At 66.7% G+C, this 17,667-nt stretch overlaps 1 protein-coding gene across 1 annotated transcript; it reads right to left on the minus strand.

The window, feature by feature from the left end:
• Nucleotides 1-347: 347 nt before the first annotated feature.
• DPEP1 (dipeptidase 1) lies at nt 348-7,883 on the minus strand. The gene is made up of 11 exons (XM_054570231.1): nt 7,561-7,883; nt 4,683-4,843; nt 2,688-2,820; nt 2,280-2,412; nt 2,018-2,168; nt 1,814-1,883; nt 1,268-1,444; nt 1,091-1,175; nt 939-1,014; nt 590-725; nt 348-509 (listed from the first exon to the last, which is right to left on the minus strand). The coding sequence occupies exons 2-11, from the start codon at nt 4,784-4,786 to the stop codon at nt 348-350; spliced, it is 1,227 nt and encodes a 408-aa protein (XP_054426206.1). The 5' UTR covers nt 4,787-4,843; nt 7,561-7,883.
• Nucleotides 7,884-17,667: the final 9,784 nt, after the last annotated feature.

Genomic DNA, 17,667 nt, shown 5'->3' on the forward strand with positions numbered 1-17,667 from the left:
CACTGGAGCCTGGGCTGTGTGTTTAAGGGCCCCCCTGCCACGTCCTGCGCACCCCTCCCCAAACCCCTGTCCCAGGCCTGGATGTCCAGCCGGGGGCCACGTCACCGGGCTTGCCCTGGAACACACAGGAGGCACCTCCAGGGTGACACGCCGTCAGGGCTCAAAGGGCTGGCGCCTTTATTGGGGGTCCTCTGTGGGACGGGTCCTGCGCGCCTGCCCCGCTGTGAGCTACCCAGGGAGCCAGGCCTGCTCAGGACGGGGCAGCCCAGGCCTGGGCGCAGGGAGCCCGGGCTGCTCGCGGCCACGTTCTCCCTGAGCCTCGAGACCGGGGTGTGGTCCCCACGGGGTCACGGGAGACGCAGGTCGAGGAGGGCGGGAGCGAGGGTGAGGGCGGCCAGCAGGGCCCCCGGCTGGGGGCGGAGGCCGGGGGTGCCCGAGTGCTTGGGTGAGCAGGGGTCCTTCGAGGGCTGGAGGAGCGCCTCCTCGGGGGGCAGGCTGCGGTTGCTCGCCTGCGGAGGACACACACAGTGGGCCGCCCGCCCGCCCGCCCGCCCGCCGAGGGGCTGGGTGCGTGGGGCGCTCTCCTCACCTGCTCCACCGCTTCCAGCACCCTCAGCAGGTTGTTGGCCAGGGCGCCCCTGACCTCTTCCTCTGTCCACTGCCTCCTGAGCAGCTCGGCCACCAGGTCTGGGTACTTGGACACGTCCTCGAGCCCCGTGGGGACCCTGAGATGAGGGCAGAGAGGACCAGGCTTCGCTGTCCCGGGGTCGCGGCCCTGGGGGTCCGCCCGCCTCCCCACCCTGAGGCTCAGGGACCTGACACAGTGACCCTCAGAGGGAGGCCTGCTGGGACCGCCCACCCTGGCCCCACAGCCCTGCGGGGCAGGCTCTTGGGGGCCGCGCCCTGCAGCTCCCCCGCGGAACAGTCCCTGTCCTCACCTGGAGACGCCGTCGAAGTCCCCACCAAAGCCCACTGCTCCGGCCCCCGCCACCTTCCTGATGTGGTCCAGGTGGTCTGCAAGGGAGGCGGTGGGTGTGGGTCCTGCCGGAGGCCCTCCCCCGCCCGGCCACAGCCGCTCGCGCCCACCTACCCGCTACTTGGGACAGCGTGGCTTCCTGGTCGCAGGCGACGTAGTCGTTGTAGAAGTTCACCATCACCAGGCCGCCTTTCTCCTTCTGCTCAGGACAGAGAGGAGCTGGGGGCATGGGGGCAGCTCGGGCCCGCGCAGCCCGCCCCCGGGGCCCGCCCGGCACCCCGGCCGCCTCACCACCAGCTGCAGCACGTCGTCGGGCACGTTCCGCCGGTGCCTGCACAGCTGGAAGGCGGAGGAGTGGCTGAAGATGACCGGGGCCACGGACAGGTTCAGAGCAGCCTTCATGGTGGCCACAGACGTGTGCGCCAAGTCGATGATGACGCCCAGCCGGTTCATCTCCCGCACCACTCTCTGGGGGGACACGGGGCTCAGGGGACGGGAGAGCCCAGGCCCGGCCGTGGGGGGCGAGGGTGGGGGCCGGGCCAGCCGCGCTGTGCGCTCTGGTGTGGGCACGGCCTTGCGGGGTTCGCTGCGGCCCTCCAGGAGGCCCGGGGCGGGGGAGGGCAGTCAGGCAGGGGCCCCGGCCTGGCCAGGGGTTAAACGCTTCGGTGGCTAGAAGATTGCGGTCACTGTAATGACCAGTGGGTTCCAGCCGATGCCCGCCCTTGGGCGACCCCAGCCAGCTTCATCTTGTGAGGACACCGAGGTCCCAGGAGGTGAGACGCTGCCTCCCGGGTCACGTCTCCTCTGAGGGTGACGGTGCTGGCCCCTGTCACTCACCTTCCCAAAGTCCGACAGGCCTTTGTTCTCGGCCTTGTCCTCCCCCGTGTCCACCAGCCAGTTGTCCGCCCTGGGGGAGGGGGAGGCGCGGTGTCGTCCTCACCCATCGCCCACGTTGGGACTTGCTGGCGGGGAGGAAGCAGCCAGGGCCCGGGAGCCCACCTGCAGCCTCCCACCCCCAGCCGGGCGCCCGGGGCCGCTCACCAGGGCGTGTTACAGCTGTGCGTGAGGGTCAGGTACCGCATCCCCAGGTGGTAGAACGCCCGCAGGACGCCCAGGCTGCTGTCGATGGAGTGGCCACCCTCCACGCCGACCAGACTGGCCACCTTCCTCTCCTGGAAGGCCTGCCGGATGCCTGTGAGCAGAGCCAGGCCGCGGCTGTGGGCGCTGAGGCAGCCGGTGTGCCCGGGGCGGGGAGCGGGCGACGGTGGGCGGGGCCAAGGAGGCAGGCTGGGCCGGGACCCACCTCTGCTGTCGGTGACGCACAGGAAGGTCTCAGGGTACCTCTGGCACATGCGGTGGATGACGTCTATCTGCTCCAGCGTCCTCGTCACCGCATCTTTGTTCTGGGTGTTGCAGGGTACGAAGGCAGACCAGAACTGGGGGCGGGGGAAGCGGGCAGGGGCTAGGGGCTAGGACCTCAGGCCCCAGGCCCCACTCCCTACATGTGTATGGACATCTGGCTGGCCCTCCTCCCACGTTGGAAGCCACCTCCACAGCGTGCATGGCTGTCAGAGCTCCCGCCAAAGATCTGCGGCCCCAAGGAGACCGGGGGCGCGCCGCCTCCAGAGGAGGGCTGCATCTTGGCCAGGACCCCGGGGAGGAGGGAGATGGACGCCCAACGTGGGCGAGCGCAGGGCCAGCCAGGCAGTACCTGGCCCCCCACAAAGCCAGCCCTCAGCTTGGGGATGTTGGTGTGGGTGCCGTTCAGGTGGTACAGGTCGGCCTCGCTGCTCCAGAGCTGGTTGTTGAACCTGCTCTGCAGCTCCCAGGGCAGGTCGTTGTGCCTGGAGGGGCCAGGAGCGGGGAGAGGAGGCAGGTCAGCGTGGCCACTTGGACCTGGGGCTCCAGGCTCTGTCCCTGGCCTCTGTCTGCTCCCCAGTTCCTGCCTCTCACATGCTTAGGATGGAGGCTGCCCGCAGGTCACAGATTACTCGTTACCTAGACACACCTGAGCCACGTCACCTGAGCTGAGAGCCCTGAGTGGACAGGCCTTCCCTCCGGGAGACTTTCCCAGGTGTTGAGCGTGTCCGCGCATGTGCGTGAGCAACACAGACCCATGGGGGCTGGTTAGAATGCAGAGTCTCAGGTGCGCGCAGCCCCGCCCGTCGGAAGCTGCGAGCAAACGCACGTGCGTGCTCACGCGCCCATGGGGCATCTAGGCAGGAGCCCCCCGGGTCCCTAATCCAGCGGCCAGGGGCTCTGAGGACAGCCTGGGCCCAGAGAGGGCTTCGTCCCCGGGACGCCAGGGCCCTCGGTGCCACCGCGGGCCCCCGCACGCCACCACTTGCTCTGTGGGCTCCGTCTCAGACCCTGGAAGCCGCCCCTGCTCTCTGGGTAGGGCGGGGGTCTGTGAACTGTGAAATTTGATGGATGCGACAGCACCTTGCTGCCTGCGCGGGTGGGGGGGGGAGCGCTGGGCCAGGTCCCGGCCTCACTGTGGGGTGGGTGGGGTTCCAGTCTGGGCGCCGGCCCTGGGGCGGGGCGGGGCTGGGCCTCTGGAGGGGACATCACTCCTTTCCTGGAGAACCCCATCTGCCTGGGAAACCCAGTCCCTCCAGCTGCCGCTCAGAGGGAGGCACGCGCTGTCTTCCCTCCCCTGCATCGTTTCCACCCTTCGCTGGAACCCAAAGTCAGGGACCAGGCTGCCTCTGTCCTGTGGGCCACCCTGCTGTCTCGAGCGCCCTCCTCCCCCCTCATCGGTGTGGCCGGGCATCGAGCGCAGAGGTGCTGCAGCCCCTCCGGGCGACGGCGAGGTTTCCGAGTGCCGGGAAGTGCCGGGAAGTGCCGTGCAACAAGCACGCCTGGCGGCTGCTGCAGGGGACGGTGCTGGCTGCCGTCTTCCTCCGCCTCTTCCTTGGTAACAGACCCTGCCCCCCGTTTTTAGCAGGGCACGTAGCCGTTCAAAGGAGACATCGCCTGCCCTGGCTGGTGTGGCTCAGGGGCCTGAGCGCAGGCTTGCGGACCAAAGGGCTGCTGGTCTGACTCCCCGTCGGGGTCCCCAGCAGGGGGCGTGTGAGAGGAAACCACATGTGGATGTCTCTCTCCCTCCCTCCCTTCCTTCTCTCTCTAAACATAAATAAATAAAATCTTAAAAAAAAAAGATACGGATACTTCCTGTTCCCTTACAGCTGGGTGGGGCCACGTCTAAATCCGTCCTGTGACAGCTTCCGAACAGCTGTCCGTGACAGCTGTTGCTCGCCTGTTGCCCCTCTGTCACTGCTCGATGGCAGGCAGACAGGGCGGCCGGAGCTGGCCCAGCCACGTCAACCTGAGGTGCCCTGGGGCACGGTGGCCGCGCGCAGCCTCCCCCATGGCTTCTCTGTTGCTGAAGCTACTTTCTGGGTGTCTTTCCTGCAAGAACAGCTGATCCTGGCTCATTGCTGCTCCTGGGCTCAACCGGGCCAGGCGAGGCCCAGGTTTCCAGGCCCTGGGTCAATCCAGATCCCCACACCCCAGTTCTCTGAGTGTCCCCCGCTGCCGGGCCTCTTCAGGCCTCTGCACAGCCCCCAACACCTGAACGGGGACCCCCTGTCTCTGTGCCCTGCTGCCCTGAGACCCCTGCAACGACAGGGCAGTGCCTGCCCCATGGCACAGCCCCCCGGCCCGGCCCCCAGCGCCTAGCGCTGGCCCGCGAGTGGCCACTTACCCGTCAATGAGAGGCGTGACCTGCATGATTCTCTTTGCCTGTTCCAGGAACTTGTCTGCAGTGCAGACAACCAGCAAAGGCCAGAGCCACCAGCTGGCCCACATGGCAGTGCTCTGCGCCGCTCCTGGCCCGGCTGCCTTGTGTCCGAGGACGCGCTGCGGCTGGAAGACGGTACCAAGGTCTCTGTTCAGGTGATCGCTGTTTATCAGCGATCAGCACATTCCTGGAGAGGGCAGGTCAGTGCCAAGTCCCCAGGACCTGGGGCCGGGCCGGGCTAAGGGACAGTCAGAGGCTGCTGAACCCCAGGGATGGGCCTCGCAAGGACACCTGGGGCCTCCCAGGGCTGTGCTGTCCTTACCCCATCAGGAACGGGTCTGAGGTCTGCAAACTAGAGCTGAAAGTTACGTGAACTTAGCCCCGCCCCCCCACCTCCCAACCCGGTGCTGGAGTCTGCGGCCGCCGACCCCACAGGGCCCTCAGAGCTGCTCAGGCTCCGGCGGAGCAGGCCGGGCTTTGGCGTTCAGGTCGGAAGCACAGACGGCCAGCGTGCCCTCCGAGCGGGGGTCCTCCCTGCTGGCTGCACCCTCCAGTCTCCAGGGCCCGCAGGACGAAGGCCTCCTCGGATGCTGGTGGGGTGCTGGGCAGCCCATGCTGGTGGCACCAGGCTGGATGAGGGGACAGGGTGCAGCACTTGCCTTGGGCACAACTGTTGGGACGGGGGCACCAGAAACCCCAGTCATGACGGGAAGTGGTATTTTAGTGCGACATATGTTTTAAAAAGCTTTTATTTATTTATTTTTAGAGGCGGGGGGAGGGAGGGAGAAAGAGAGGGAGAGAAACCTCAATGTGTGGTTGTCTCTCCAGCGCCCCCTGCTGGCGACCTGGCCTGCAACCCAGGCCTGGGCCCTGACTGGGAATCGAACCTGCGACCCTTTGGTTCACAGACTCGCACTCAGTCTGCAAAGCCCCACCAGCCGGGGCAGTGCAATTTTTTTTTTTTAAATAACAAATTTGTGCAAAAATAATCAGCAATGAGCCAAAAATACCCCTTCAAAGTAAAGAAAGGGCCAGTATTCCGACTTGTCCACTTGGCTCGGCTCCAAACGGCTCGGCGAGGCTCTGGTCTCACAGGGACACCGTGTCGGTCTCCTAACTTCAGCTGCAAGTGTTTCTTGCAAGTCGGCGACAGGAGGCCATTTCCAGGAAGGACGCTGTGGGTACGACCACAGCCCGTAGGTGCTGCTTGGCGAGAACTCCAGCCACTCCGCTGCCACCGAGGGCCCCTCGGGGTCCCAGAGGACAGCGGAGCTCACATGGCTGGGAGGGAGCCCTCTGAGCAGGGCTGAGCCATCAACACCGTTTCTTCCTCTGACCTGAACCCCGTGGGGCGACCGACACAGGCCGCGCCGGCCGCAGGGTCAGGCCCGCAGCCTCCGCGCGCAGCGTCCCTGCTCCACACGGGCCACAGGCAGAGCCTGTCTGATCTGTGGGTTTTGCGCCTGCCCCGGGGTTGCCTCTCTTCTGAGCTCCGCACGTGAATCTGCTTCCATGCGGTGTCCGCACCGTGAGTCTCCCTCCTGTTCGGTGGTCGTCCTGATTTTGTTGGAGCTGGTGCTCCACGCCTCCCGTGGCTGTGGGCTTGCGGGGAGCAAGGGCCCGCGCCCTCGGGCGCCTGCAGGTTGTCCCTGTGCCCTCAGACTCCCTGGTAGGCCGTGGACCAGCCCCTCAGAGCCCGAAGGTGTCGCCGGAGTCCCGCTTCTTTATGGGGTAATGCCGTGTGGAGTCACTGTGTCACCCTCGGGCACTGCTGTGTCCCAGCAACAGGGCTGAGCTCCAGGTTGCTCCTCAGCAGCAGCGGGGCGTCCAGGACCTGTCCTGTCTTGTGTCGAGGAGCCTCCTGCGTTGGCCTTTTGTGTTCCCTCCCCGTGTGAGGCTCTCTTCTGTTCGTGTTCTGTTCACGTCAACTTAATGTTTTCTTTAGGGAAGCATTTTCTTTATATTCCGTTTCTCAAGAGAGGCTTCCTGTGTTTTGGTGGCTGTTGACCTGTTAGCTGCAGCGCCGGCTCTGTTTGCCCGGACCATCTGGAGTGCGAGGCCTTTGTCCTCAGCCCACAGAGTTCCTTCTCCTCGTTTGTTTATCTGGGCCTCCAGCAGCCGGCCGCCTCTGTCCCTTTGCATCCAGTGCCCGGGAGCGCGGAGCCGGGGGCGGCGGCGGCGGCACAGTGCGCGCAGGCCACCCCGACCCAGGCTCTGTGCGGGATGGACCGGCGGCCGCCTCAGACGGGGCTCGAGCCCAGAGTTGAGCAGAGTTCCCCCTGGGCTTGTTTCCAGTCCTGTCCCCATCTCTCACGCCACCTGCCACAGCGATGCTTGGGGCCAGGGCAGGGCCAGGCCCCGCCCACAGCTCCCCGGTACTGTGAAGCCCACCCCTCTCTCTAGAGGCTGGGCTGGCTGGGCTGACATCCTCTACCACCCGGCTCTGTCTCCCGGAGCAGCTGCCCCGGGGGCCTGGCCGGCAGCTCCAGCTTGGCCCAGCCTGCCTTTGACCTCAGACCCTGAGGAATTTGTAGCGCACAGACTGGTGGCTTCTCCACACCCGCCAGGTGGCCCTGCCCTGAACCCCACTCCCCCCAGGGTGTGCCGCACAGCGCGGCTGGCCGCCTCGTGACCCCCCGTGCCCCCGTGGGCACGGCAGTGGGTCCTTCTTGAGAGGAGCAAGGCTCCAGCCTCACCTCTCTGCCTCCCTCACCCCAGAAGCCACCCTCCTACCCCTCAGCCGGGCCCCAGGGCCCCTGCTCCATCCTGCCCTCCTTCATCCCCAGAGGGCTCCAGACCCCAGCCTGCGGCTCCCTCCCCTCCCCCCGCACGGTGCACTCACCTGTCTGTCGCCCAGAGTTCACACTCAGAGGCCTCGCTGATATACAGCAGGGGACCACTCACAGATGCACCGGGAAGCGCGCCCTTCCCCAGGAGGCTCCAGAGTTGGGGGGTCACAAAACCCAAGCCTGCAGCCCCGTCCTCAGGGAAGGTGCCCCAGGAACCTGCCCCAAGCCTCTCTGCTTCCCCTGCTGGGCTTGGGGGTTTGTTGATGTTACTCTCGAGTTTCAGCCCTCCCCTGCATTTTTCAGCCAGCTTCACTTGCACAAGAAAGCTACCTCTTAAAAATAAAATATCCCCCAAGGGCCTTTGCAACATCACCGAGCCCAAGGAGCTGGACTTGTGACACACGTCAGCTGGTTCTGGTTTCTGCAGACACAAGCGAGGTCTCCATTGGCCCGCGGGGTCGGTTGGGGGCGGGGGGCACCGGCTCCCTCTGACCCGCAGGCTGGGCTCAGGGCCCGGTCAGGCAGAAGGCAGGGACTGTGCTGGTGGCAAGGAAGGAGGGTCCCCGGTGGTGCCGTGGGGGGGGTCTCCGTCGGGGGGCTGATTGAGGTGGTGGGGGAGGGGGCTTGGGGCGGGGCCTCTGCTGTTCGCGGATGCCAGCCCGGCACCGCCCCGGCGCCCTGACCCCAGCGCCCTGACCCAGGAAGGGGCGCTCCAGTGCGTGCTCACACATGTGACGCGCCTGCAGGAAGTCCCAGCAGCCAGAACGCCCTCAAGCAGAACCGCCGGGCCCAGCTGGGGGTGGCTCCACCATGTGGTTTCCGAACTCAGAGGTCGGGATGGGGGCACACGCCCTCCCCCAGGGCTCCAGCGGCCGGGGGGTTGGGGGGGGCGTCGCTTGGGGATGCACAGCCTGGCCCGCGCCCGCCCCGGCCAGTCGCTGCCTCTGAACGGAGGGCAGTCTCCAGCTGGGGTGCTGCCCTGAGCAGTTCCAATGCCACACTTGGGAGGAAGGGGACACAGTGACCGTCCTGGGCCCAGGCGGGGGGCTTCCCCCTCAGAGCTCCCGGGGGCTGGAGTGAGAAGGGGTCCGATGGGGGCCACCTGCGCAGAGGCCAGCAGGGCTGAGAGGGCCACCCCGCGGCTCCCTGACCCCCTGCCCTGGCTGTGAACAGCACACAGAGCGGTGTGGGGGCCCAGGTCAGGGGCCGGGGGGCCTGCTCCCTGCGGAGGGCAGAGCAGGGTTGCTTGGGCTCTGGGCGTCCCCGAGGGTGGCCTGGACTGTGCGGCGACCGCCTGACTCCGCATTCGGGGCGACGTCCCTGTGGGACCCACCCCAGCCCTGACGTCGGGGGCTCCGCTGGCAAGACCCTCATGTGAGACCGGCAGGGGCCCTGGGTCTGGTGCTGGCGCCGCCCGGGGCTGGAAAGGCCAGGGGTGGAGGGAGAGAGTGCTGCCTTCGATGTTACTATTTTCTGGACTGTTTCACCTTTTCAGCATGTGCGTTAAAATGAGAAAATTAAATCAATGAAAACTGAGGCACAGGCTCCTGAGGGCTCAGCCAGGCACCACCCCCCCGCCCCCGCCCCCCGTGCATCATCCACGTGGTCGAAGGGTTCCAGCCCGCGCCCGCGCCCCACCCCCACCCCGAGGGCGGGGTCCTCGGGGACGAGGGACAGCAGGCAAGGGTGGGGGCTCAGGCCGGTGGCGGGGGTGCTCGTTGCACCTGGGACCCCATGCATCCTGCTCCCCGGCCTGTGGCCTGGGGGCACCGGGGTCCCTGGGGATCCCACGCTGAGTGGGGGTGAGGGAGGAAACGGGTCGGCGGCCTCGCGAGGACAGCGCCCTGGCACTGGGGTTCGGCCCCTCCCTGAGGCTCCCAGAGGAAGTCAGGGCGCAAGGACCCCTCCATGTGGTGGCTTCTCCGTTCTTTCTGGGACTGAGTGGCTCTGGGTCCCCAAACTGTCACCTGCGCGTCCCAGCTCAGAGCCAGGGCCTGGGCCCTGTGGGGATAGAAACCCCCTCAGCGTGGGGGTGGGGCCTGCGGGGCCCGCAGGTCCCCTGGGGACAGCGTTCGGGGGGCTGCCGGGCTTCAGGGCCTGTGTGGTGGCCTCGCAACCCCTTGTTTCATCCTTGACGTGTTTTCTAAGGGAGTCGGATGGGACACAGGGCACCGCTGCCTCTTCCCAGCTTCTCCCTCCGGAGCCCGTGGACTGAAAAATAAGTCACACTCAAAAATAGGCCCCACCCTGGGACTGAAAAATAAGTCAAAATGAAAAATCAGTCACACCCCAGGACTGAAAAACAAGTTGCAAAACCTAAGTCGCGCTGAAGAATAAAGAGAGGAAGAGTGGTCGACACAGGGCTCGCGCCCTCTGGAACTCCGTGACCCGCGCGAGGGCGCGCTCGGAGCCCTGCGGCCTGGGCATGCGCAGTCTGCGCCTCCGCCTGCAGGCCTGGGAGGGGCGGTGCAGGTCCCTGCGCAGCCTCCAGACCCCCCCGGCCCCGCCCCCGCCGCCGTCAGGACCCCCCCACTGCTTTGTTCTTTTTGCCTCCTGGAGGCTCCACCGCACGGGCTGCCGGTGCTTGTCCACTGCCTGCCGTCCCCCGCCCTGACCCGCCCCCCAGGGCAGAGGAGCTGACCCCACAGTCTGCCCAGCGGTCCCCCTCCACCCTGCAGTGGCTACGGGTGGCCCTGGATGGCGTCCCAGCGAGCGACGCGCAGGCGTCTGCAATTTGGTGCTTGGCCCCGGGGTGTGGGAGAAGCTGAGGGTCCTCGGCTGCCGTCCGCGCCCGCGGAGCCTCGTGAGGGAGTCGCGGCCTTGGCCGATCTGCCCCGGAAGGGCGGGTCTCGTCGCCCTGGCCCTGGCAGTTCCAGGGCCTGAGGTTCTCAGTTCAGCAATCAGCACGCCGCACCTCTGCAACCCTAATACAGCGCGGGGAGTGCCCGGCCGTGACCTTGGAAGGGCGGCCTGGCCCTCCCAGCGGGACACCCCGGTGGCTGGGTGTGGCTGCGTCCCCTGGGCCTGGAACGGGGTGCTCTCGAGGTGCAGGAGAGAGTCCTGTGGGGTGGCTCGTGGGGGCCACCGGGGTCTGCCTGCGAGATGGGCCGGGGCCCCAGGCTCAGCCAGCGCCGGTGGCCTCTCAGCGGCTCAGCCCAGGCTCCCCTCAGACCCACACCTGTGGGCGTGAGCCCCCGGCGGTCCCAACAGCTGGGTGGCAGGTGCCCGCCCCGTTGGCGACCCCGAGGCTGCCCTCTGGTGGCCGGGCCGGCTCCTGCCCTGCGGGGGGTCGAGGCTGCGCAGGGACCAGCGCCGCCCCCTCCCAGGCCTGCAGGCGGAGGCGCAGACTACGCATGCCCAGGCCGCAGGGCTCCGAGCGGGCCCTCGCCCCGGTCACGGAGTTCCAGAGGGTGCGCGTTGTGCGTCAACCACTCTTCCTGTGTTCATGTTTTGAAACACCCGGGACAGCATGTTGGGGGGCAAAGGTCCAGGCCTCAACTTCCTTCCTGTCCCTGGGGGTCCGTGTTCCACCCTGAGGCTCTCAGAGATGCTCCCGCCCCAGCAAACATTCAGAGGCATCCAAGGTCACCATCTGGACAGAGGGGACCCTTCCCGCCTCGCACCTCCTCCCCCAGCCCCCAGAGGCGTGGCGTGCGCACCCCTGACTCAGCAATAAACCTGGCCTCTGTGCGCAGGGGACGGAGGCCGGGAGAGGAGCACGTCTGGGGTGTCGGGCGCCCCGCCCCCACCCAGGACAGCCAGCTGCTTCCCCCCTCGGGGTGGAACGCAGGTCAGCAACCTTCCCTGAGTCCAGGGGAGGACCGCCTCGCATGGAAACGACGCTGCTGTACAAAGCGGTGGGGCTGCCAAGCCCGCGTCGCGTCCCGTCCCGTGGGCACACGGCACCTGCTCCCTGAAGGGGGGGCGGCAGGGCCCCGCAGACTCAGCAGGGCTGGGCCTCATCCCGGGACCCAGGGGGCTGCTGCTGGCCAGACAGGCACGGGTGAGAGCCGCGTCGGGACGCGCGGTGAGCCCGTTGCCTGCCTGAGCCCCGGGCTCTCTCCTTCCGGACTCCTAGCTGCCCCCAGGTGGCGTGTCCCCAGCTGGGCCCTGCGGGACCCGGGCTCCCGGGCAGGGGCTGTGCACAGCTGTCCCCGCTCTGGCAGCACCTCCCAGGGCAACAGGACCCGCGCCCTGGCCCCGGCCCACTCACCGTGGCCTCGGCGACGCTGGCTCGTCCCCAGCCAGGGCTCTGCCACCAGGGCCTCGCAGCTGCGCTGGCCCCACCCCGGCTACCTGTTCGCCCAGGCCTGTTCTCAGGAAGCGGACAAGATCCTGTCCCCACCTGCAGAGCCTCTTTCTCTGAGTGTGGAAGGGGGAGCGGGAGGAGTGGTCCGAGACAAAGGGGCCGGGCAGGAAGGACGGGGCTGTGGGCTGTCAGCTCAGGGGCCTGTCTGGGGCTGACGGGGCTGCCTTGTCTAGCTTTGCAGCTCCTGTCAGCTTTTGCATCCTGTGTGTTGCACGTTTTAATTGTGAAAATATATATGCCAAAAGCTACATAAGACTTGTGCATCCACACAGAAACCTGGACACATGTGTTCACAGCAGCCATTATTCACGAAAGACTAACAGCCCAAGTGTCCCCCAGCTGATGACGGGCAACCAGAGCGTGGCCCAGACGCGCTGCAGGCTGGCACCTCGGAAACACGCTGCTCTGTGAACAGCAGTCACACAGGACAAGGGTGTGGATGTGCAATGCCCACAGCTGGCCCGGCCGTAGAGGCGGGCGGGGGAGCGAGCAGTGGGAGGGACCGCAATGGGCACAGGGTTCTCCCCGCGGGGCGGTGGGAATCACCTCATGTGACGCGGCAGTGAGACCGAGGACTGAACCCGGTGACAACCACTGAACTGTGTGCGCTGAAGGGCTGGGTTTTCTGGTATGTGAACGACATCCTAATGAAGCCACTACAAAACATGCCTGTAGTTTGACGACTTATTACCCAAGTCAAGAACGAGGCCGCAGGCCCCTGGACCCCGCCAGTGACGCCTCGTCTTCCGGGGGCATTTCCCGCGACCGCAGCGCTCACTTTCAGTGCCATTGGGCCGGGCTCTGCCCCTGGGCCTTCGGAGACCTGGCAGGCGGCGCTTGCCCGCCTCCCTCCGTGGACGCGTGGGGCCCGCGACCCTCTGCCTGGGTCGGCGACTCGCTCTGAGTCAGTCGCGGGTGCTGAGGCGGCCCACGCGGTGCCCTGGGCTGAACGTGCGCCCACAGTTCGTGTGCTGGGGCCCGGCCATTTCGGGAGGCGGGGCAGCTGGGAGGTGAACTGGCTGAGTGCGGAGGCCTGTGCTGGGGCCTGTGCTTTCTTAGGGAGCGGACAGAGGCGCTGTCTCCTGCCGGGTGAGGGCACAGTGAGGACGCGGCCATCGACGAGCCGGCAAGAGGGCCCTCGCCAGACACCCACCGCGGGTGGGCCAGTCAGAGTCCCTGCCCCACACACCCCAGGCCCCCCGGCGGGCGCAGCCCCAGACCACCTGCCTCCGGGCTCCTGCGCAGAACCGGGGAGCGGGCGGGGCCGAGCAGCTCCTGGAGAGGCGAGGGGGGCAGGGCGCGGGCTCAGAGTTGGGCTCTGGAAGACCCCGCAGCCCCGAGCAGGGGTGGGTGCCCAGGAATCAACAAGGGTGCGGGGGCAACCACGGGGGCGAGTGGGGGATGCCTCTCCTTTCCCCTGGGGTCCCTGGGAACATTCTGCCTGTTTTCCTTCCGTTCCCAGGACGTTGCTGTCAGGTCTGACTGTTTATCTCTGGCGGCTCTTCCAGGCTCCGCTCCCGCAGGGGCTGAGGGCAGAGGGGACTCGCTGCGGCCTCGCTCCCACCTGGAAGGTGCGTGAGGGTTGTGCTGAGCAGGCGTATGACCGTCACTGTCCCTGCCGGGGACCCCCAGGGCACTTCTAGGCCCAGAAGGGACTCCCGTGGGTGGCACAGGCAGGACCCGGCCCAGCCCCCCTGCGGGGGCCTCTGGGCGCCCCCTTTCTCTGCAGTGTCCCAGCGGGAGGCTCCATTCCAGAACCGCCAGCGTGCGTCCTGCCCTGGCTGCCTCCAGCTGCTCTCAGAGACGGATGCAGGGACGTGAGCTCAAGTGCGGACAGATTTTAATCAGTGGAATGGGGTGAAGAGTCCAGCGAGGGCTTGTGAGAGGAGCCTGGGGTGGGGACCAGGGGCGTCGGGCGGAGAAAGCAGCCATCGCCCCAAACGCACATGCAGGAACCGTTGGCACAAAGAGGGCCAGGGGGTGACAGGAAACTGTGAACTCTCTTCCCCGTTCCCGATCCCTAATGGCCGTTCAGCAAGTTCTTATTTTTCAAGACAGTTACATACACCGGAAACCACCACACTCAGTAGTAACCTTCAAAAATTTATTATTTTGGTCTAGTTTCTTAAGAGGCCCAGAGGGGAAAAGAAAAAAAAAAAAAAAGGGACGTTCTCTGTTTTGGATTATCTGTGACCGAAGAGCCTACGCAGGCGGCCGCCTTGGTAAACAAGCAGTTTAATTCCCAGGACGGAAGCCACAGAGTCTTGAAACTCAAAACAGTGTTTGATGTTCAGTGTGTGACTGAACTATGTTATTCAAAGTGATCACGTTGAAATAAGCCAGCCAGAGAAAGACACTACCATATGATCTCACTTATAGGTGGAATCTAATGAACAAAACAGACAAAATGGAAATAGACACCAAGATGTGGAGAACAGACAGCTGTGGGGGGAAAGGGGGGGCGGGCGGGGGAAGGGGGGGCTGGACTTGGCGGGGTGAACACGCAGCCCAGTGTCCAGGTGCCTGCACTGTCTTATAGAAGTGGACACCGGGAACCCATATAACTGTATGAACCCACGTGACGTTAAAAAGGGCGCAGGGCCACCGTGAAACCCATCGGGACGTGCCAGCTGGCCCGCGTCCCAGCCCGGCCCGCGCCCTCCGGGGGTGCTGGCCGGCAGCCACGTCTCCGGCAGTCACTTCCGAGGGCCGGGCCGTCCCACGGAGTGTTGGCTCCTGTCTCTGCAGGCTCGATGCCCGGGGAGAGGGGACGCGGCTGAGGGGCCGGCAGGGCCAGGAGCGACACGTCCTCAGCTCGGGAGCCTTGGGGACGAGGACGGCCGCGCGGCCCCCGGCCTCTCTCGTCCAGGGTCGAGCGCCCACGCGGCGTTTCCCCACGGGCCCGCTGGCCCCGGTCAGGCCTCCTCCGCTCACCTCTGGGGTCCCAGGCGCTGCTCCTGCCCAGCAGCCGCCAGGGACGAGCTCCACCCAAGTCTCCTCACAACTTGTCCCCGCGGGACCCGTGGGTGGTCTGGTTCCAGGACACCCCAGCTCAGGTGGGAGACCGTGGCTGGACCGGGCCAGCTGGCATGTCCCGCCGCCGGCCTCCGTCCTGGGCCCTGGGCACCCCTGGTCGCCCAGGGCGGCGTCCGGCGCCGTGCAGCGGCCTGGCCTCCAGGAGGGGGCGAGGCCTGCAGTGGGCGGTTTCAGGGAGCAGCTGCGCCTTGGGGGCTTCCCTGGGCCCCCAACAGTCTTCTTGGCAACATGCGCCCTCCTGTCTGGGCCTCGCTGCAGCTGCCAGCGCCCCCGCCCGGCACCCCCGTCCCCAGCCAGGCCCCAGCCCCTGGACTTGAGTGTGAATGAAGTGTGAACCTAAAAATAAGAAGCCAAAGTCAGGGGCAACGAGTGTTTATTTCAGATCAAAAAGAATAGCCATTCTAGCCCTGGCTGGTGGCAGCCTGCAAACCAAAGGGCCGCCGGTCCCGTCCCCAACCAGGGCACGTGCCTGGGTTGCGGGCCAGGTCCCTTGCAGGGGGCGCACGAGAGGCAACAGTCAACGTTTCTTTCCCTCACCTTCTCCCTCCCTTTTTCTTTCTAAAAATACATCCTCCCCAGGTGGGGGAGCCAGGTACAAACAGGGCAGTGGGCAGAGAAATGGCCTCGTGGTAAATTAAACACAGATGGCCTGCATAAAATAATATCCACCATACCCACATGCCACCCACAATTCCTCACAGGGGTTCGAAGCGGGGGTCAGACTGAGAATGTTCTAAAGTCCTCGTGTGCGTCAGGGCGGGAACGAGGACGTGGACCAACGTCCACCTGGGAGCTACGCAGGTGAGAAAGGTGGGAAAATTCCAAACGAGGGCTGGGGAAACGACGAGAAAACCACCAGAAAGCCCCCGACAGCCTAGATAACCACCTAAGAGCTGGGGAGGAGGGAAAGCCCATCAAGAAAACGGGGGCGGTGGGGGGGGGGGCCGGAGCTGTGCAGCGCCATCATCTCCTTCACGGCGGAGAACCAAACGCGACCCAGGGGCGGAGGCTGACGAGCCACCGTGTCCGGGAGGGGCTCAGGCAGGGGCACGGGGCGGGCCGTGGGGCGCGAGGCCCCCGTCCCTACAGACACGACTGTTAGGACGGGGGAGCCCTCTGCGCCCGCGTCCCGGCCTGGGCCCCGGGCGGCCTCAAGGCTCCGGGTTTGTGTGCTGCCTGCCTGCGCCCACGTGCAGGCTCCGGCGCGGCGAGCCCGCCCTGGGCTGGACCAGGTCAGTGGGCCGCTCTCCGAAGGGCTGGGTCAGCTGGTCCAGCACGTGCTGGGGTCCCGGCCCCCCGCCACGGGAGTCTCTGCTGAGAGCCTCCAGTGTCTGGGTGCCCCCCGGGGCCCTGGCTGGGCAGAGCGGGGGGCTCCGGACCCCAGCCCGGACGGCGCTCGCCACGGTGCCTCCCGCCCCTTGTGCCCCGCTTTCTGAAGGAGACCGCGCCAGCTCCTGACAGCGAGCTGAGGGTGGGCCGAGAGCCCGCTCACACCGGAGACCGCTGGTCAGGCACCTGGGCGGAGGGTTTAGCCTGCATTTCCTCCCACTTAAAACAAGAGGCTCCGCCCCTCGCCCTGGGCCGGGGCCTCCAGCTGGCCGTCTGGCCAGGTCCAGGGCGGACATCAGCTCCGGCTGGTTTCCCAGGCCAGGTCCTTGCGTTTTATCTCGGGCACAGGCCCCCAGCCCTGTGGGTCCCTGTCCCCTGCCCTCAAGACCGGTTCCCCCAGGGCCGGGAAGGTTTTGCGGGTCTACCACGTGTGTCTCCTGGGCTTGGGGATGTCAACAAGGAGGCTCCACGGGGGTCCGCCCTTGGCAGGACGCGGAGTTCTTCAGCCCACACACCCTGGTCTGGCTGACCCCCAGCGGCTGCAGAGAGTGTGGGCCAGACAGGGGAGGGGATGGTGGCCGCCCCGGGGTGGCGGGCGCTGAGAAACAGGCTTCAGTAAACAGCTGAGGAAAGAGACCCCCGCCGCAGCCACCCACACACGCACACACGCAGGCGCGGGCCTGCCAGCCCCCAGCCTGGCGCTCCGCCGCCCTCCCAGCTCTGCCCTGGGCCAGGTGGCTTCCATTTCCCGGCTCCGCTTCTCTGAAGTGCCGCTCAGGGGGCGGGGGGCTGGGGGGGAGGCGGCGGGCCGCGGGGGCGGGGGTGGGGGGCTGTTGAGAGAAAGCGCGGCAGTGACATTCGAGCCAAGCTTGGCGAGTGCCTGAGCACAAGAGCTCCCACGGGGACTCCGCAGCTGCCGAACATTGTAATGGGACAAGGGCCCACGGTGGGCCAGGGCCCCCCTGCCCTCACTCAGGGCGTCCCCGCGCGGGGGCGGCGAGGGGAGGTCGGCTTGCGCCCGGGGCCCGGGGCCAGGCGGGGCGTCTGACAGCCCCGTGCCCCCGCACCAATTACCAGCATTTAGTCACAATTTCCTGTCGCGCTTCCTCTCCGCAGCAGAAGAAAGAACAGCCGGGAGGCGCAGCGGCCGCTGTGCTCGCTCCCGGGCGGGCGCAGGACGGCAGGGCAGGCCCGGGTGGGGGTGCTGACCCCGCAGAGGGGGGCGCGCTCACGGTCAAAGAGACGGAGCTTTGGCACAACCACCCCGCAGAACGAGAGGAAGCCCCGCTTTGCCCACCGGCGTCGGCTGCCAGACCCCGGCCCCACCGCGCTCGGCACTGGGTGCAGCGTGTCAGCTGCGGCTGTCAACGAGTCACACCGAAGCGCGGGGGCTGGAAGTGACGCCAAGGCAGCCGGCCTGTTCCCGTGTGTCCGGGACAGAGGAGGGACCCCCGGCCGGTGGTTCCGGCACAGGGTCTCCTGTGAC

This window comes from Pteronotus mesoamericanus, unplaced genomic scaffold, assembly GCF_021234165.1.
Source record: "Pteronotus mesoamericanus isolate MK-2021 breed Mesoamerican mustached bat unplaced genomic scaffold, CSHL_Meso_final contig_202, whole genome shotgun sequence".
In the NCBI taxonomy this organism is placed as follows: domain Eukaryota; kingdom Metazoa; phylum Chordata; class Mammalia; order Chiroptera; family Mormoopidae; genus Pteronotus; species Pteronotus mesoamericanus.